This window comes from Falco punctatus, assembly GCF_963210335.1.
Source record: "Falco punctatus genome assembly, chromosome: Z".
In the NCBI taxonomy this organism is placed as follows: Eukaryota; Metazoa; Chordata; class Aves; order Falconiformes; family Falconidae; genus Falco; species Falco punctatus.
In genome coordinates, this window is record NC_137586.1 from 25380474 (window position 1) to 25401341 (window position 20868).

Here is a 20868-nt window from a genome sequence, read left to right on the forward strand (position 1 = left end):
ATTAAAACCACTTATGAATGTCAGCTGTTTGAGTAACCATACTTCTGTAGAACACATACATTATTCTTCTATTTAAGAATATGAATAGGGCCTATTTAAAAAATACAAGACACAGCATATGAGGCATAGTTTAGGATAACTCAGGCTATTCACCCACTGCTCTGTATATTTCTCTTGATATATTCTTTAGAGAATTAGTACAGGTAATGATCATTTCTAGCATTCAATGCCAACTAAAGCTTTCATTCTAACCCATCGCTCTCCATCTCCTTAATTCCCATAGTAAGACTCCTTTTGCAAGAACTGGAGATATCATGAGGCACCAAATACTTTCCTATCAAGTCTTTTTCATAAACTACCATCAACATAAGCTTAACAAGAAATTAAAAAAATCAAACACAAAAAAGAGAAAAAGCATGTGACTAGAGCAAAAAAGTTTAAACTGCAGCTTCAGAACATTGGTCACGAGCAGGAGTTGTCAGTTCAACTCCTTTGCTTCTTTTAAAACCTTACTTAAAGATCAGAGAGATCCAGGGCAGTGGGGGTAAAGCCACACAACAAAATATTTGATCTGTGTTTGGGTAAACATTGTTTCACTTCAAATATGTAATTTTTCTCTTGACTTCCTTTCTCTAGGTTACACTTGGCTTGAATACTCAGCAAACAGTAGGTTTGTAACATGCTGGTTTAGCAACAAAAGGTGACATTTCTAGCTATTTAAACAGCTTTTTATTTAAATTTGAAAACAACTACTTTATTTAATAGTCTCTTTAAACCTTCACTAACCCTGCATTGGTACCAAAATCAGCCTGAATTAGAAATTAATTACCAATAGCAAATGATTTGTGTATCAATTTTAACCATTTTAGCTTGCACACAATAACTTCATTATTGTCAACACAAAGCATTCGCATATGCATATTCTCATAGGCACATAAGCATATTCTCCACATACGCTTCCAATCCGTAACTTAACAATAACAATTTAAACAGCTATTTCAATTATCAGTTATTTCTGGGGTCACTGCCCCATTAGGTATGTGTTCCTCATACAGAAGGCAAGAATTTGGAAGAAAAGGACCAGGCATTTCCAGGTGTAAGTGTGTATGAATACACTACAAATAGATGGGTACAAATTGCAAGCACATTTAATTCAATATACTATTAAAAAATGATCCCTTTATTACCTGAACAATTCTACCCTGAAGAGAGCCCTGAGAACCTGTATTTTATGTTTTGTCACAATTATGTCACCAATCTTTTATTAAGTCCACCAAATACAACTTAACCGGTAAGCAATATTAAACAACTGCTATGTAACTTAAAGTAGTAGGTTTAAAAGAAGTAAGAGAAGTACAGTCCCAAAAGACAGTCTCAAAGTTCCCTAGCAGTAACTCAGGGGTGCAGGGCCTTGCTTCAAGGTCTTGCTTTGGAAAAAGACAGCCAAGTGAAAACCTGCTGCCTTCACTCACAACTGCAGAAATGAAATCAGACACTCTTCAGACAGACTGGTAAACATGGACCAGTTTCCAAATACTTTCTTTTGAGAACACCTCCATACATTTTTTCACTTGGTTACATTCACTGCAGGATCAGCAGACCTTTGATACTTTTAAACACTTAAAGTTAAAATGGAGTTATAAACACAAAGGAAGAAACAGGTGCCCTGCACGCTGTGCAGCTATGAATAAGTTCATCTCCCTATTGTGTTTTTTCCCTTTATACTTTTAATATGCTTTGTTTATTTAGAATATAAGCTGTTTCAGAAAATTGCTGATTACCATTTACTTATACAGTCACTTTCTACAGTCTTACTCAGGGATTTTTGGTGTGTCCATAAGGAGTAATTTTTACCCCCCTTCAAAAGTTACTAAAAACATGACTTGGAAATTGCTGCATGTATTATTGGGCTTACACACTACATATAGCAAAGCTTGATTTGCCAACATGGTTGCATATATAGCTTGCTGTAAGAGTTCAAGTCTGCATAATGTTTCTCATGACACAGCACAAGGAGATGAGCTTATTTATGGCTGCTCAGCATGCAAGGGTCCTCTTTCTTCCTTTGTGTCCTACTCTTCGAGCCCATCCTGCCCTTAAATATTATTCACTACATCAAGTACAATAAAACAGATTTTAACTGAAACACATACTGGCCTTTGCTAGACTGAGGGGGAAGTGCAAAACAATGTATTTCCATCTTCACTTCATTTTCCTGACCAACAAATGCAAAATAGCTGATCAGTTAGGCATTCCAGGCAGGTGGCATCAATGACTCATTCTGCCCAAAATTATGATCTTCACACATGATCTGATCATTCTCGACTGTGTGTTGCTCTTTCAGCAAAACAAATCCTGTGTATCAAACCTGGTAGTGTTGAGTCCTAGTGCATAGACAGGAATCTACAAAAGTCACTTCTATGAAAATTGATGTAGTATTCTCTCTAGTAATCTTTTGAAAAACATTACAGTTAAATAGTGAAAGTTCACTGGCACAGTACTGGTCATTTAAAAGTGACCCAAAATAATAGCCATAGTATCTGAAATATAATCTCAAAATCTCTGTGCATACTAGTTTTACAACAGAAGCAAACACTGAAAAAAATGCTGATTACAGCAATGAAAACATTCAACACATTCAGGAATAAAATAGTTCTTCCATGAAATGCAGAACTAAGAGCCCTGCATTGGGTGTATTTATCCTCATTCCCACCTATATTGTTATTTCCATCAGCAACCTCAAGATACCGTGGATAGCACAACGCTATACTTGATCTCATTGGCTACCACACACAAAAATTCTTAAACAGCATGTTCTGCCTGCCTTTTCACTCCACATAGCATTAATTTGGCTTTCTCTTCTCCAGCCAGTTACCAGGTTTTATGAAACTACATGGAATTTTACTATCTTTGAGACACACACACCCTTTCAAACAGGATTTATAGCTGTCAGGGATATATCGATGGTCAAGTAAACATTTATGTCCCAGAAAGGGTTAAAAATACTATAGGTTACTGCATTAGGTGTGTCATTTCCTGATATGACTTCTTAGCTATGTAAGATTTTCAGCACAGACTATTTTTAGAGGCTGGGGGGGGTTTGTTGTTTTGTTTTTTTTTTTTAAAAAAAGACAGAGTATCACCAGTCAAATATTTAACTTAACACTGGAAAAGCAAGCCAGATATTTTTAAAAAACAATCAACCAACCAGCCAAACAAAAAAAAGTATTTTCTTGCCTTGATATTTGCAACTATCCTCTCTTCACTGTTCACTTTTTCAAACTTTGTTTTAACCAGAAACTCCCCCATGCCTCTGATTAAATTTAGGTAACATTTTTTTCTCATTTATGATCATCATGAAAAATAATATTCAGGGATTACCATCAGTTTAAGTACTGATATTGCAGCATTTTTAGTCTTCATGCTTCTTAGTATATCCTGCATGTTTAACAGCAGACAAAAAAGAAAAATAAATCTTCCTGGACCAGCTACTGACTTACAGAGAAATCTGCTCTTGACTATGTTCATAAGCACCCAAACCTGAAGAGTCAGATTAGGTATTCTACCTGCATTTGGACAAGACCTTCTCTGCTAGCTTGCACAGGCAAACTAGAAATCTAGTTTCACTTCATTAAAAAGATAACCTTATACATGAAAGCAAATAACAGCTCATTGTACAGACAAGTAGAAAAGGACCCACATAAATTAGAAATTTGAGGATATCCTCAAATATCTTCTAATTAGGGTATCTTCTAATTTATCTTCTTAGCAAACAACACCTTACCAGATGAAGACAGGTACTCAGGAGAAACTTTTAGAGCAAAAGACCATTCCTTTAACTGCAGATGCAGGAGTGGGCTGGAAATTAGGACCATGCGTGGCAATCAGTTAGCTGAGGGGAATGTGCTCAAGCTGGTATAGACAAAACAATTAACATGATGAGTCATGCTGAGAGAGCATAGGGGAGTGGGGGACGGATAGCGCCAAGGAAGGCACCAAAGGTAACACCTTGCTGTTAATTAATGGTAGTTAACCACCAATTGGGGATTGCCTAGTATGCAAGGCTTAGCTTCAAGAACCAATCTGTTTAAAACACGCAGCTTCTGAAAGTACATATAAACTCGTGTTTCTGTACAATAAATCGACATTTGCTTGCATCAAGCTGCATCCCGTCTCTCCATCGCAGCATGCAGAGATCATTGAAGAAAATCCTTTATGTGAAAATCTCTCAGAATGAGGCTTAACCATGCACAAAGTGCAATTAGTTCATGAATTGCCACAAGCCATATGGATTTAGCTTACATATTCCACATACAGTGCACACCCCAGCAATGCTTTTCTATCAAGGATATACTTTGAAAATACATATACTTCAAAAATAACAGTTCAAAATTATAATGAGTATCCAGTGGTTACATATTTTGTTATCTTTTCAGGAAATGGATATGATACACACACAGAGGACAGCAACATGTATGAACCAACTGCCTCAGAAACAAGTCCTTTAGAAGATCTCTTTTTGAAATACAACCATTTGATATTTTACATGGACAAGCACTTTTTTAACGAAATTCTCAAGTGACAAGTTAGCAATACATTTGTAATCTCCAACTTTCTCAGATGCCCTCACAACTTTAACTTCTTCTATTCTACAAAACAGTTCAGATGCCAAAATTAAATTCAGATTCTAGCAAACCAACTACCTATGGCAGAATTCTTGACTAGTGTGGCCTATATTGATGTATATTATAGTCAAAGTATGGAGCCACTTGGTTAGTTATCTCCATTGACTCAGGGTGACAAAGATAAGCGCAGCTATTGAGGTCCAAATAATTCATGTCATGATCTACACGTTAACAACTAAAAAGAACGGATCTTTCTCACACACGGATAGGCAGTTTTAGAATAGCATAATACAGCAAAATCCATCTATTTTTAAAGCACAAAGCTCTCTAACTTCAGGCAGCTATTTTATAGGATAGGATGCTTGGCTAAGCAAAAGATGTCAGACACTCTTTTGTCAGCATTCCTGCTGTCCTTCAGTCTTTTCACCTATTTGTCTCTCCATCAGTTACCACTCCTGCATTACTGCTATTCTTTCTCTTTAACAGTTATAAAGTGTTGGTATATTGAACAGAAGGAATTACAGTTTTGCATGTTCTAAAACACTAAGACGAGTTTATTACTTACTCAAATTCTGTAGCATAATATTTGAAGAAGCCTACTAGCAAATCCCCAAGGCTTGATATATTTTCTGACTGGTAAGGAGGAATGTTACGTGGAGCTTCATGAACAAGATCCAACTGCATAGCAGGATCAAAAGATTCCTGTCAAAATAAAATCAGAGAGCTTATATATATATATATATGTATATATATATATATATATATATATACACACACACAGAGCCTTAATCTAGGTGCATGTATTTTTCACAATAAGAAAGCTGCCTGTCATTTGCTTATTAGAAGTTCAATGACAGCTTACCAGCAAAGGACTATTTCTCCTGTGCTCCTCTGTTGGATATTAGGTAACTCCCCCTGAACTCAAGTAGAACTACCTTGCACAGGAGTGTCCGAGACCATCTCTTGCCTTCTGCTTGCTCAAGAATTTTAAGAAGGGAGAACCGCTGAACTGTACTTGCATTTACATGCTAGTAAAACCACATGATCAGAAATTGAGTAAGGTAACCTGCACTGAGCTGGCTGCAGTTGAACTGATAGGGTAGCTCAATCTAATGCACCTACCCCCAAGTTTTCATAACTGGTATAGAAACAACCCAAAAGGAAGGCCTGACTTGTATTTCCCACAGCACAGAGTTAAAATTACATATGAAACCCACTGCCTCTAATATGAACCTGCACCCTCCCACACAATGCGTTCAAAGACTGCAGCAGCACCTCCTCTAGACAGCCTATCTGAAAGAGTAAAAAAAAAAGTCATACAAAAAACCTAAATACACAGAACACAACACTTAAGCTGAAGTATGGTTTTCTTCAAGAGGTGGGGCGGGGAGGAGAAAGTCAGGTCTGCTGTAAACAAAAGTCACTACTGCACTGTTGCCAGCTGAAAAAAAGGAATCTATACAAGATTAAATTAACATGGTTCTAAATTCTTTAGGTTCTTCTGAGAGACTGGGGTACATGGAGAACATATCTTCTTTTGCTAGAGAGACAATTTTTAAAAGCAGATAATATTGCGATACTACATCTTACAGCAATGTTGTGTATTTTAAGGAAATTGAACCCAAGATACACAAGAGCAAGCTTCACATTCACAGAATGAATGATATCTACGTAAATTTAGAAATGTATTCAATCATTACTGTATCTCCCCTTCCATTCTTTTGTTATTTTAAAGAGTAGTGTCAGGCATGACTCAAACTTTATAGTACTAGAATACAGTGTATAGTGCTTCCACTGGTAATATTATTTCCATGTTCACAGCTGGCATGCTTCCTCTGAGAAAAGTATGGTTAGCAATCAAACCAGTAGGACTTCAAAGTTTGGTACTCCCATCCTCTTTTGTCAACTCTAGCAAAACTTCCTGGAGCCTTTCACAATACCTCCTAGGAAAAAAAGACAATTCTTCCAGCTATGAAAAATTCCAAGTCTTGTCCTTACATGATACAACTTTGCATATAAAATATTATTATAGTTAGTAGAACTCAGAATTTAACAGCTTACAATCCAACAGAACACATCAAGAACATGGAGACAGACATAAGAAGCAGACATGCAGCATATGAAGATCTAAAAAGGGAATGGTTATTCCTGTGTTATACAGTATGCACAGCTTTAACCCTAAAGTTAATCAGAAAGGTACTAGAGTTAAAGTCATGACTTGACCACTCCCACAGAAAACTGCAGAAGAGTCACAACAAATGAACTGAGTATTAACAGTATAATAGCTCATGAGGAAACAAACACGACGAGGAGGGGAAGGAACGATAACAAGGGCTGCTGACTTCACATCTGCAGTACAGATATACTGAGTCACAGAATCTGCCTTTTGTTTCTCGCTCATGGGAAGCATGCCTCTTTTACATGGCACCTACAAATTCAAACAAGCAGTTTCCTTCAAAGCACAGAAGTATTTTCAGGCTGCAGAGAAAGCTGCAGATTTAATTTTGAAAAATTGTAGGTAGGGTGCTGTAGAGCAATGTAGCTGGGTTAATTAGCATTGATAATATACAGCTGTGGGTTGGCTTCAGGGGCGGTGGGTTGACTGATGTACAGAAGGTGCAGCTGTGGCTGTTCAGCAGCCAGTGAAGAGGGAGCAGCCGAGGAAGGGAGAGAGGAAGAAGCAGAGGTAAGAGTGAGAGTGAACGTGCCCTGCAAGAGGAGAGACTAGGAGAAGGCAGCAGAGGGTCCAGCATGAAGAGTATGCTGGTATGAGATTGTAAAAGACCTTGTTGCAGCTTGATAGTCTGGAGAGTGCTGTGACAGGTTGCTTTGTTTCTGAAGGGGAGAAGCAGCATTTATGCGGACACAGCTTTGACCAGCTAAAACCACATGAGAAACATATGGGTGTTTTGGATACTGACATTTGCCTATGCTTTGTAATTATTACTGCAAGCTACAAGACCAGAATTCTTTGGGTATATTTCTCATTTTAAATTTCCTTGCAATATCAGTATTCAGAAATTGTAACTTCCACAACTCTTCAATTATACTCTTGATGGAGACAGTAGACCAAAAATATACTTGCAAATCTCTAGCTTTTAAAAAAAAAATTAATCCATAGTTTTGATTAAATTTTATAGTAAGCATATATAAAACTGTATTTTATTAGCAATCCTATAGTATTTAGTCCATCCTCCAAAGGCAAGGTAACATCAACAACAAAACCCCCTACCTTTAAAAACGGTAAAAAATGCTATCCTTACAGCAGTGTTCTAGAAACAGGAACTTGCAAGTGATTTACCACTTTTACAAGATAAAACCTTGCATTTAGTACAAATTAATCAGATTATTCAGCTTATGGTATTGTATACTTTTCCTCTACTCAATATTTCTGTAGTGCTCTGAAGACCATTACATAGTTCAAATACTACAAACAGAAATGTTTGCTTTATTATTACAAAGGAGTCAAAAGCTACCAAATCTTAGTTTTCTTTAAATTACATGCTACACAGAACTTAAAACACTACAGCATATGAGCTTTAAGCAAACATAATTACCAAATTTAGCAATTCAAAAACCCCATCAGACAAAATTGTGTACAAGAAATGAAGAACAGCTTCAAATGCTTTTAAGCACCAATAATGAAAAAAATTAGCAGGTACACAGTACATTAAAAAAATCAGAGGAAAATAAAGACCATAAATATTTAACATAGGTATGCCTAAGCAGGTTTACAAAATAGAAATAAAACTCCAGTGTACTATTGCTCAAAGCTTTCTTCTGCATCTCAATTATCCTAATTACCCAAAATGGCTGACACCATAGCATCTTCTCCCTGCTGTACAGTGTCATCCAGTATTCCCATTCCAGCTATAGGAAATACTTGCAAAAGAAAGAATGGCTTTCAAATTCTACCTCAGCACAATTATCAGCAACAGTAAAACCCCATACATAGATACAGGGACACCAAACTGTGGCAACCATGAATAAAGAAAAATTTAAAAAGTGACAGGTGAGATGAGAGGTAAGGAGGAAGGAATTGAGAATTTCTGCAAATAAGTTGCAGCATGGAACTACTCAGCCATGGCCCTCTTGTCCCCAGACAATATTTAGAAGAGTAGCTTTTACTTCTAGGTAATGTTCCTTAGATTAAGTCTCACCAATTACAGCTCTAATGCTGCAGAGGATCAAAGCATACTGATTTCAGAGTTCTCTGGAAACCAGCTAAGTATGATCTGGACATTACAGCAAAGTCCCCTAAAGGTGTTTTATTGTTGGACTGAAGCCCCATTTTGTCACATCTCAGAAGTCTCTCCTTAGTAAATGTGTATCATTCATTCTCTCCACCCAAAGACACCAGGCAACCCAACAGCTGTAGGAAGGTATGGAATTCTGAAACACTACAGTGGGATGGAAAAAGCACTACTTAATACATTAAGAAATAAGGATCAGAAAGTTACAGATGGCACAGTAGTATTTTCAGGATAGTGTAAAGAGAATTAGGTCAGCAGCTCTCATAACCACTTGTTTCCAACTGCATGGGAAATCTTCTCATATGTAACAGACCACTTTCACTAAAGAAATTATCAGAAGCAGCGAATAACCTTTTTCACACTTATGTTTAGTGTATCAATGACCAGGCTTACAGACCATGTTTAACTTAATCCATTAGAGATATGTAAGAATTCATATATTTTTAGATAAGCAGCTTCATACACATATATGATGTAGTAAATTTGCAAGAAACACTTACTGGGTAATTCTTTTGGAGGGATGGAAGGATGGGTTCAGGTAGAGCTATAAAAAAAAAAAAGTTCAAAGTTGCTGTGACTCATGTAATTCACAGTAAACAGTATCACATCAGCTACACCGAAGGGCTGGACTGAAATTCCAACTTAAAGACATCTATCGACAACTCTGTTTTCATGCATTTTGTAATGTAAGATTTATTCAGCAGATCTTTCTATTACTATATGTAGTATTGTAGTAGCATAAGGAGTTAACAGAAGGCTAAGGGAAGCTGTTACTAAGATACTGCTATTTGCAGAAGTCATGAAAAGTGCTACAGCAGCTGGGTATGACTTCACTTTTAAAATTCACAAATTCACTGCTATAAGAAACTAATCTAGATTCCCTAAAGGAAAAAAAATCCCTCCCCCTGCCCACCCGCCCTCCCCCCCCCCCCCCCACTATAATTCTATCACAGCATAGGAAGTCTCCAGATACTGCAAAAGTACACATTCTTCATCTGCAATGTCTTACATACCAAGTCTCCAAAAGTAACCTAAAGATAAAATGCTCAAAACACTTAGCAGGCATTGCTAGCAAAATCCCAACAAAATACATAAATACAGTATAATGCTGTTAGCTGGTCTACTGAACAGCAAACATGTTATACAGATTATGCAAACCAGTGACACCAACAAACACAAAATTAACTAAACAACTGTAACTTTTATGACATGGATGGGGAGACCATCTATTGCACAATAAAAACAACAGGGGAAAAAACTTACCTGCCAGATCAGGTGGTCCTACAGATAGCAAAAAAATTCTGAAGCATTTACATCCCACCTAAGCCTCTGAGAAGCTACCGAACTGTTAGAGCACTTCTCATACTAAAGCTTTAATGCCATGTCTTCAGCACATATATGTTTTTTTAAACAACTGGCCTACATAATTCACTAGGGAAAATGGTAATTAAGTTCAGCACACAGGACTTTGACTTGCGATTTAATTCACCCTTCTGAAAAGGCCTCACATGAGAAGAGATGTTATAGAATCCATTTTCCATAGAGACTAGGAATCAGAACAGCAGAATTCTCAGAATGTGCTTGGGTTATCTTCAAAGAGTATATACTGTATTAACTAGCAGGACCGCTAAGAATATGATCACAGCTGCTTTAATATATTTTTTTTTTGTGGGTGTTTAGAAATATGCAAGAGCATCTCATTTCTGCATCTTGGACAATTTCCAGTTCTCTGCCACACTAAAATAAAAGGCAACAAAATCTGAGCAATACAAGCAATCAAGATATTTTATCTGGGTCTGTATGCTATATTAAGAGGATGGAGTTAAGAGGAAAAGTTACCACTTATCACTAGAATTTACCACATGAGTTTTCCTTTTCTAAGTGTACGAGACAGTCAGACCTGCTACCTAGAGGAAAGTTTATGTACAAGACACTGATGTATGTACAAAGTAAACTCAAGCCACACTAACCTTAGCTCCAAAGACATCCACATGAGTATAAGAATATGGAAATATATTAACTAGTAAAGGAAAGAAACTTCCCTGGTGAAGACAGTGACACTATGTACTGCTTTTTTTTTTTTTTTTTCCCTCCACAGTAAGATGAACAAAAGCTCTATTAGAAATCCTGTGACTAGGTAGGACACAAGCTACTTTCAGTAGCATCACATGCATGTAGCAGAAATGGGGAAGCAAAAAAAACCCAACTTAAAATCTGCATGAATAAAAGATCAGAATCTAAACAGCTGGTGCTAGATACATGTCCAGCACCACAATTCAGCCTTTTTTAGTAGAAAAGGCTGATGAAACACATGATGAAACACAGGTTAAAGGCTCCTGTTTGGTTTGCAGAGTGCTGATCCCTCCCAGACAGCTGACTGATCGTAGTTCTGAAAAGGATTATTTTGAACTTTCTTCCCCTTCCCTAGACAGCTGTTGCAGCTGACACAGATAACTACAGCTAATGCCCTCATGCTTGTTGCACTGTTAACATTCTGTCAAGCCTACACCTTTATACTTCCTTGTAACTCCTACTGTCTTCCCTTTTGTATGTTACATTTATGCACAGCTCAGTAATTGGCTATCCATGACTGCACACAACATGAAATACAAGTCTCTAGAGTAACTGTGAAATACAGTGAAAATAATTTGGAGAATAAATTTACAAGTGAAAAGGTCTGTTTCCATTGAAAGTGTAACACTAACTATCAAATGCTTATCAAGTCACTGTTAGGATGGTCACTAATTGGTAGACCATGTAAAGATACTTTTTCTCCTCATCTTGTGCTTCACCTTTGTATAGCAATCTTCACATCCAGTAGTACTCAAAATTTACATCTTGTATCTAATAATCATTTTGGTGTCTTTAAGGCCATTGTAATTTCATCTCCAAATCAACATTTTTTGTTTGATCGATTCCCGCTCCCCACCCTTGGTGTATATTAAGGGCCTACACTGAAGTACTCAGTCACCTCCAGTGTGGTTTCAGACCTGTGACAACAGACTTGGCCACATTTTCTTTCCTTTCCATAGAAACAAAGAAATCTATCTAATTCCACCACAGTAGACGTAGACAAAAAAGCCCAGTGTTGCTGGATCTTGTAGGTTGTCCTACTGTACTCATGACTGGTACAGTAACAAGCACACAGTATGAGCACAAAATAATTCAGAAGTAATTCAGCCAATGGGATCCCAAACACACAAAATGCCCTCCTAGGTCATCTACTACACACACTGTTTGGCTGAAAGCAAGCCACCAGCTTGAGTCAACTATCATAAAAAACTTTCCACCACTGCACAGAGTGGGTGTAGCACAATTCTGAAACCAATAAATAGTTGGCTATGCACTCTACAGCAACTATCTATATTCTAGGCCAAACAAGCTGCCAGGAGCTAAATATTGTGTCTACCCAATTTAAAAAATAAAAAATTAAAACCTATGTAAACCGACAAAGAGGAAAATTTTAAAATGAGGGACTACTCAATTTATCCACAGCTATGATCATAAAATGTTAAGAACCAGTTGTCATTAAAATAAGATGAACAAGAGTAATCAGCTTGTTACAAAAAAATTCAAACAAAGACACAGAACAAATACAGGCAGCAAAATACACAGTCTATACGTGAACTGACAGGAGTTAAGAAAATACTTCTACAGGCATGTCACTCCACAAGATGTACACTTCAAAGATCCCTTGTGTTCCTTTCTGAAGCCGCTTATCTCCCAATAAACAATGAAGAAATGCATACTGAGCTAAATGATTTCTTAAATGATTCCTTTAGCCTTAAGCATGAACTACAAACTACAAAAATCGCCAACATTAATTTCCTGTAATGAAAGAAATAGGGGGATAAGGTAATTTCATTCCATTCCTTGAAAACATTTCTGGACTGCATGGGTTTCTTGAACTCTCAACAGGGACCCTTAGTTTCTCAGGTAAAACTCTCCAGCTCTATACAGATGTTCACCGTTTCAATATATTGAAATCACAAGGAAGATACTGCCACTGGCTGTCAAATATCCCAACTATTAATGGTCTTTGATATCTGTCACCTTACAGCAGACAGTAATCAATGGAAAAATCTAACCACATGGTAGTGCACTCTTGTGTATGTCCCCTGTGTTCAGGCCTTTGCTTATCAGGAGACAGAAAAATAACTCCATAGCATTTGTTGTCCCTTTGAATTTTCTTGTAAGTTCCCAAATGAAAAAAACAAATAAAAACCCCAACAAAATCCCCCCCAAACCCCACTGAGAATATTATGTTTAGGTCTTTCTCTTTGTTAACAGACAGATTTTTGTTAGCTAGGGCTTGAGTTTGTTTTATAGTTACACAGTGTCCTGTGAGTACACTGTTTTGGTTGTTTGGTGAGGGTTTTTTGGGTTTTGCGTTTTTGTGGTTTTTTGGTTTTTCACCTTTTTGAAGCTGGTAACTCTGCCTCTATAGAAGAAGTGCACTTGTTAAAGAAAAATGCAGCAGTAAGGAAATGGAGTAAACCCACTTTGCTTTCAGATTTTTCTGTTTGGAAAATGACTCCTGCTGGTGTTTAATGTCGTTAAAGAGGAAAACAACACAAATATGAACTTAAAAGGGACACTTACAATATGTAAAAAATATACTTACTCTGTAAATAGTGCAAAACCATCAATACAAGACTATAGCTGTTTAAAGTACCACGACTGGCATCATTTATGTCATTGCAACTCGCCCACTTCTTAACAGCAAGTACTAATGGACGAACTCGATTCTCAACTGCAAATAAAATAAATACATCTCAAAAAAAGCTCATTTAACTAGACAGCAATCAATCAACATTTGTTCCTACCTGATCAACATGATACTCTTGTATTTTAAAGTTACCTTTTACAATCATTTTATAAGATTTACTTACTCTACAACGTAGAGTAGATAGATACAACTCTATCCATCTTATAAAAATCAGAAAAAAATATTTGCATTTGAAAAGTCTTTTGAGTAGTAAGATCCACAGACACACTACAAGGGGTATGCCAAGTAACCTGCAGGTAAGACAAAACTGGATGCATCAGTCAATGCAGCAGTGTCACACTCTACTTTCAAGTTCTCTCCAGTTCATTGTACTAATTTTCCTTGAATTAACTTGCTGCCAGGACAGACCACACATGATTTAAAAATTTATTTACATTATATAAACTTTGACAGCAAGAAAAAGAATTTTCCTGTTTGGACAACACAGAGCTCATTCTTAACTTTTCCTCAAGATCCATGAAAGCAGTAACCCCTGCATACAAATGTATGCAGGGCAAATTATTTTAAGTTTGCCTTGTCCTCAGTAGCTTTTTGTGTAGATGAGATGTTAGATACAATAATTCATTAAATCAAGACATATTCTTTTCATTAGGAAAGACATAAATACAGTTGTATTCCAGGTATGATCTTCTGAATTTCTGGGGAACATAGATAGCCTTCTAATTAAGATAGTGATCTGTTGTAGAGATGTCACTCACCACCACCACCTAGGGACCTTGCAGAGTACTTTTTTATTTGCAGATATGTGGAAGCAGATCATCAGCTCAGTCAGATCTCTTATGATGGCCTTACAAAGCCTTATTTGTTCTGGAGTGTAATTTCTAACCTGACATCAATGTGCAGAATTTTGTATACTGCACATCAGGACAGGAATATATCAATACGTAATCACTTCATCCAAGACAACAGACATCCTACAACAGCACAGCTGAGGTGCTCTCTGTTATTCTGTAAGTTGTATCAAGCACATGATTTTCACACAACCTGTTCACAGTAGTTCAGTACACATGCTCCGTAAGTGGTACTCTTCTCAGACTGAATGTCCTAGATCTGGAAGACCTCTTAGACAGAACAAAACTCCTTACCATCAGTCACCTCATTCCCGACATCATTCACCAGTGGTTGAATTCAAAAAATATAACTATTAATAGTGCAAGATGTAGAAAAATTACTGTACAGACATCATATGAATATGTGTTAACTGAAAGATTTTTCCATGAAAGAACAATGCAAATAGGCTCAAATTCCAAATGGGACCCTTGTGTGTCTGTGTTACAATAGAAAGGATTTCTTTTTAGTTGACATTCTGAGATAAGATTTTCTGCCTGCTAGTGCCTGTTGAGTTCAACAGTAAACAAGCTACCCAAGATTTTCTGCCTGCTAGTGCCTGTTGAGTTCAACAGTAAACAAGCTACCCTCTCAAGAAAATGCTCAGTAATGTCATTTCCTCCAAGCTTAAAGGTCCAGCTTCCACTAATTGAAAAATACCTACCATGAACTGATTTAATTGCAGACATGCCTCCTTAGGCAAACAACTGATAACACAACAGCACAGACTTCAGTTTCTAGCTCTGCTTCATCTACCTACATTTTCTGTGGACATTCTGCTTCACTTTGCCATATCATCTTTGATTTTTTCTACAGTGCCTATACACCAATATAGAAGTGCTGATTTCAATAAAGACAGAAGAGCACTCACAGAAATATTTATGAGTTTTAGTGAACATGGTAAAAAAAATCCCAAGATAACTAGTCCTTTGTTTGCCTGAGCATCTGATTTGTCCTAACGGAACAGAGACTCATACATCTTCCATGAGAGGTAATCTGATCTTTTTTTTTTCCCCCACGCAGAGTGAAGCCTTTCAGCCACAAATTTTCGTGAGCAGGCTAGTATTTTTAAGGCTACCCACCCTGTTGATATGACTTATATGGCTTGCAAAGAGATCGTGTGATACAATGTCTCCATCTACTTCAGTTTGTCTTATGTTACCTGAGAGTTTTCCGGTCCAAAGGTGCACCACACACCATGCTTGATACTACTTGTCCATTTAGGAAGGTCTAGCACACTGAGGAGATAAACTTTTCAATCACAGGTCTCCCTCAGCTACTCACTTACTCAACCTCAAGAAAGTAACAATATTTATCCTTCATCAGGAGACAAAAAGTTAATTTTGCTGGCCTTATAAAAGTGGGCACCAAGGCAGAGCAGAGGAAAAGGTGAGATACCAGGACTGCTTCCACTGTTCTTTTCACATCTGGACTCTCATCTGCCCTCTACAGTGATTTGCTGAGAGGAATAAAGAAAATCTGTGGCAGAAGCTGGGAACAACTATATCAACATTAGACTTGGTGAAGTGATTTCTCACCTGTAGCCAGGAACAACAAAGATTATCTGCCTAACCTTTTTAAGCTTGGAAGGAAATCCTTCTCCAGGCATACTCCTTCCTGGATGTATGAAGAAATTACAGTTAACCAACGGATCCAGGAAAAAATATAGACTCTCCTAGTAACATGAATATGGAACACTGAAACTATTCTGTCTGAAATATTAGTAAGTACTAAAAGTAACTTCTGCTGGTAATTTCCTACCCTAAATAGAAAACAATTCCTGTAAGCAAGAACTGCAGAAGGTGGTCAAGGAAGAAATGCAAATCACCTAGAAGAATTAGCCTGAAGTCCACTCCTTAGATATTTATCCACCAAGTGATATTGTGATGCTAAGTAAGAAAAACTTAGTTTAGCATTAAGACTGCTGTTCTTACTACTTCCCCTTCAGAAGTGTGTTTCACAATCTCTCCCTGACATGGAACTCCTAAGGAGACATAAACCAGTTTTGTTTTGGGGTTAGTAAAAAAACCACCTGAAGCAGTATTTTGGATTTTCCAAGTAAAGACTCTGTAACAGCATAGAGACACAGCTAGCTATCAGCCACACATCCTATCAGTGGCTGTAAGGTAATAAAAAGCTGCAAGTTATACCACTAGATAATCATTAGTATAAATATCTTGTTACCCGCAGAATACTGAAGCAGACCTTGTAGTAGATATGTGGACCTCAATATGAAGAATCTTTGTTACCTTCTGAATATTATATTAAATTAAAGATATACCTAGCTAATATATCAGTTTTCTCCATGTATTTAGAATACACAACAAGAACTTATATTAAAACTATCCGATGCAGCTATTTAGGTACTTATATACATATATGTAGTAACCTAAATATATTCAACTGAATATATCTATATTCTATCAATACCAAAATACAAATTAAAAAAACAAAGTTTATAGAAATAATAAGTACATAAAAAACTTACTGTATGCATAGGTTCTCATAAGGAATGTATTTCTTATTCCTACAACATTATTTACATTCAAGTCAAACTCCACACAGCTATCGGGGAGAAGAAAACAAAAAGAATCAAGCATCATGATACTCAATTTCAGAATATTTATTACCCACTTAGTGACAGAGGTGGAGAAATGTAACTTTAAGATAATACTCTAGAAACTTCATTCAAATAGTGTTTTGAGGCTGTGATTTCTATACTGGTTTTGTTTACAGTACTTGAGTTCCATTATTATAAAAATGTAATTGTTGTTTTACATAAAGAATACACGTAGATCCAAATTTAGACATTAGGACAACTTAATATATCTAACAAATCTTTCTCCCAACCACTTGCACTACATGATTTCCTATGGACAACTTTTGATGCCAGGAAGGATTCTCTGAGATATTAGTTTAGGAAATCAAGCCAATGAACTGAGGAGAACTGGAAAAGGTCAAAAGCTAAGAAACTCTTTTCTGCAATGATGGTCAGCAAGCACTTTGAAATTAAAGCTGTGTATTAGCAAACATTGCAGATTTTGTGATACAACAGTTTTAATGTGTTTCACAATATTAACAGCAAACAAGGCAAACAAGCACTACCTCTTTATTTGTATCACACCCCACTCCAAAGTTTGAATTTCATATGCCATACAGAGCTTAACTACTCACAGTACTCCAGAAACAGTAATAAAGTCATAGTCAATAAGCTATAGCAACACTGTAATGCACAACAAGAACAGCCTACTATTGGCAAAGAAGTAGCTATCTGCAACATACAACTATTACCATTTTATATAGCTAGGTTACATTCACATAGCATTTGATTGCCTGAATACTCTTTTAGATTGTCTTGAAGTATTGTAAGGGGAACATGGACCTGGAATTCATTAAACTGCGTAAAACACATTAGGTGCCTACAAAAAGTTTTTGACATCATTAACTACATTAAAACATTCTTTGCATCAAAAATGCTACACAATTTTAAAACAGAATTAATATCAAGCATGACTTTTTAGATGTTTCAAAAGCACAGTACATAATGGTACAGGAAATAAACAAGCCTGAGCTACTGCTTGACAGTTGTAAAAATAAGCACAAACACCAGTAAGAATGTGAGTTGTATGTGCAAATACAACACAGAAATAAGTCAGGCTGCACATGTAATTCCAGTTAACCCCAACTGACAAGATTACTATTTACCAGATGCTGATTAAGCAAGTTCGATTGCAGTTTTGTACTTTAATATGCACATTTAATAGAAGTTGCAAATATGGCAAGTGAAAAAAGTTTTGTACTGTTGGGACTCAAGTTCTACTAAAGGCACTAAAGGAGACGAAAAGGGTCAACTGCACATCAGATGTGGCAGAAAAGGATCCTTTTGCATCCTCTGCAGTGCAGAAACTTGTTCATTAATAAAAAGCTTGTCTGATAGTAGAGCCAGCATCAGAATTATTTTCTGCGAAAGACTGAAAAAAAATTTTAAGTCTTTAAGTGCAATGGATCTTCTCTGATTGTTACAGCCTAAAAAAAACCCCACCTTTAAGAGGTAAAAGGACAACAACCACAAACTGAATGCTTTCTCACTCACCAAATCAAAGTGGGAAATGGCAGTTTTCAGGTATATATGGACCATTGGCAATACCTTCGAATTAAGATGCAGAGATACCACCCACTGAATTCTACTATCTTCTCCCAGCAGCTGGGCATCAAAAAAACTTGCTTCCACAGGAAGCTTGTGATGTTGAGCTTCTGGATTTTGCTAAAATAAGCTTAATGCCCCAAGTACAGAATATCCAATCCATTTTTCAAGACCTCTGTGAAAAAATGAATCAGTGTGCATATATGTATATGTATGAGTCTACAAAAGACAGAGGCCAATCAGAGATTGGAAAGAGACAGATGCTTAAATAAAAAGAGAAAATATCTGGGGAGGTGACAGGTTACATAAAATAGAAAAAGAAAAAAAAAAAAGATCCCCAACCTAAAGTCACATCATTCCCCACAGCCCCCCTTGTCCAGAAAAACAACACAGGAAACCAGATGGTGAACAGCACTTCTTTTCTCTGAAAAATGTGATGGGCAGCTTCTGGTCTAAGAACATTTGTACTTAGTAGGAAATAAAGAATTCTTTAAATCCTGTCTGTAAGGTATATGAATATTGTGACTTACTTCTTTTGGCAAGTGACTGTAGTATGGACTATAAATGCCTATAAAAAGACTTCAGTCTTCTGACACAACCACTTCCATACTTAAGGCTTCTTTTAAAAGTTTATTTTCTGCTTTTAAAATGGGATAAAATATTCTTGCTATAATCCCACAATTTATTCAATATTTGTACCAGTAATTTACCATTCTAAGTATCTATGAAAAGACAACATTGTTATATGTAGCTGAGCCATATAATGCAAATTTTGCCTTGACAAGTTTTAATACTTTCAGAAAGCATGGGAGAAGTAACCTTTTGTACTGTTAGAGGAGAAAGTTACTAGATAAAAATTATTCAGATTTTTAAAAGGTAGGCAAGTATACAGAAGTAAATACAGGATTTGGTGTAAAGCAAATGTTACATAATCTCAGATGCAAGAAAAGCTTAAATTAGTATCTGTTAGTTCAAATTGTAAACACAACAGATTCAGTTTTATCACAGCAGGATTTCTGCCCCGATAAAAGTACACTGTGATAAAAGCATATTGTGATACACTTTTATGAAGAGAGGCCAGAGAAATTGGCTTATTTGTTTTTAAATACAGAGCCTGAGTTGCAAAATTTTAGAAGCTTAGAGGCACTGTAATATAGTTAGATACAATGTTGTTGATACAATATAGTTGTTCAATGTTCTAAAATAAACAGTCAAATCACATTATTACATGAAGACGATACACGTAAGTCTTACAAAATCTAAGCCCATGGATACCGGAAGGTTTTAACATTGTACTCAGACTCCCAATCAGAGTGTTTTACACAACTTTCTCCTCTGTCAGATACTTTTATCACACACAGTAAGAGCTGCACTACTCTCTGTCCTAGTACGTTCCTCTTGATTACTCATTTTCATGTCTTCATGATGAAGACAGAACATACAACACATGCACTTCTCTCCAATTACTTCCCCATTCTAAAAAAGAGGCCACAAAATTAGTACCTAAACCTATAAACAGAACATGCAATACCACTATCTTAAAAAGAATACCTTTCTAGAAGACAGAATATATTCTTCTAAAATGAACAAAACCTTCTGAATCAAGAAAATAACGTCATCACAAGAAACTAAAGTTTGTTTTAATGTTGTTTGTATAGTGTAAATGCTGTGAGTTAGTCTTTAAATAGCTCAATAGTTATATTTGCACAGCCAGCAAAATTATGTTTCACAACAGTTTTCCTCCCACCTTTGTTCTTCTGTCATGAACGATTTATCAACTGCAGTCTGCTATTTACAAATAACCCACAGAAATATGTGACGTACTGCTACTAATTCACATCAAAGAAACTAAACAGCATCTCAACCACATGAGGTGTTTCAGGCCATCAAGGAACTAAGCTGACTGCCACTGCACACTAGTCATACAAATTTGTAATAGTATAGTACAACACAAATAAACAAAGCATGACTTCAGTGGGACTATGCATACGGACAGTACCTATATAGAGTATTTTCCTGTGCCAATCTAAAAAATGATGTTGAAATGAATACTTGCCTGACTTTATCCCTGAACTTCACTATCGGCACTTTTGCTCGAATCAGCTGAGGTCGCTCAATGTAGCCTGCTGGAAGGGAGAAAATTATGCAATTAAGTTTCATGTAAGATGCTGATCTTGAAGAAAGATCCTAAAGGAGTCATATTGACTGATTCATAGCAAATAGTAGCTT

General features: G+C 36.5%; 1 protein-coding gene across 11 annotated transcripts in view; it reads right to left on the reverse strand.

Moving 5' to 3' along the window:
• Nucleotides 1–20868, reverse strand: part of TENT2 (terminal nucleotidyltransferase 2) — a 45169-nt gene that overhangs the window by 8283 nt on the left and 16018 nt on the right. For all 11 annotated transcript variants that reach the window (XM_080370873.1, XM_080370868.1, XM_080370875.1 and 8 more), the window contains 5 exons: nucleotides 20696–20765; nucleotides 16984–17060; nucleotides 13503–13631; nucleotides 9379–9422; nucleotides 5191–5327 (listed from right to left, as the gene is read on the reverse strand). In XM_080370873.1, coding sequence (XP_080226999.1) covers nucleotides 5191–5327; nucleotides 9379–9422; nucleotides 13503–13631; nucleotides 16984–17060; nucleotides 20696–20765 — 457 coding nt within the window. The remainder of the gene's footprint in view (nucleotides 1–5190; nucleotides 5328–9378; nucleotides 9423–13502; nucleotides 13632–16983; nucleotides 17061–20695; nucleotides 20766–20868) is intronic.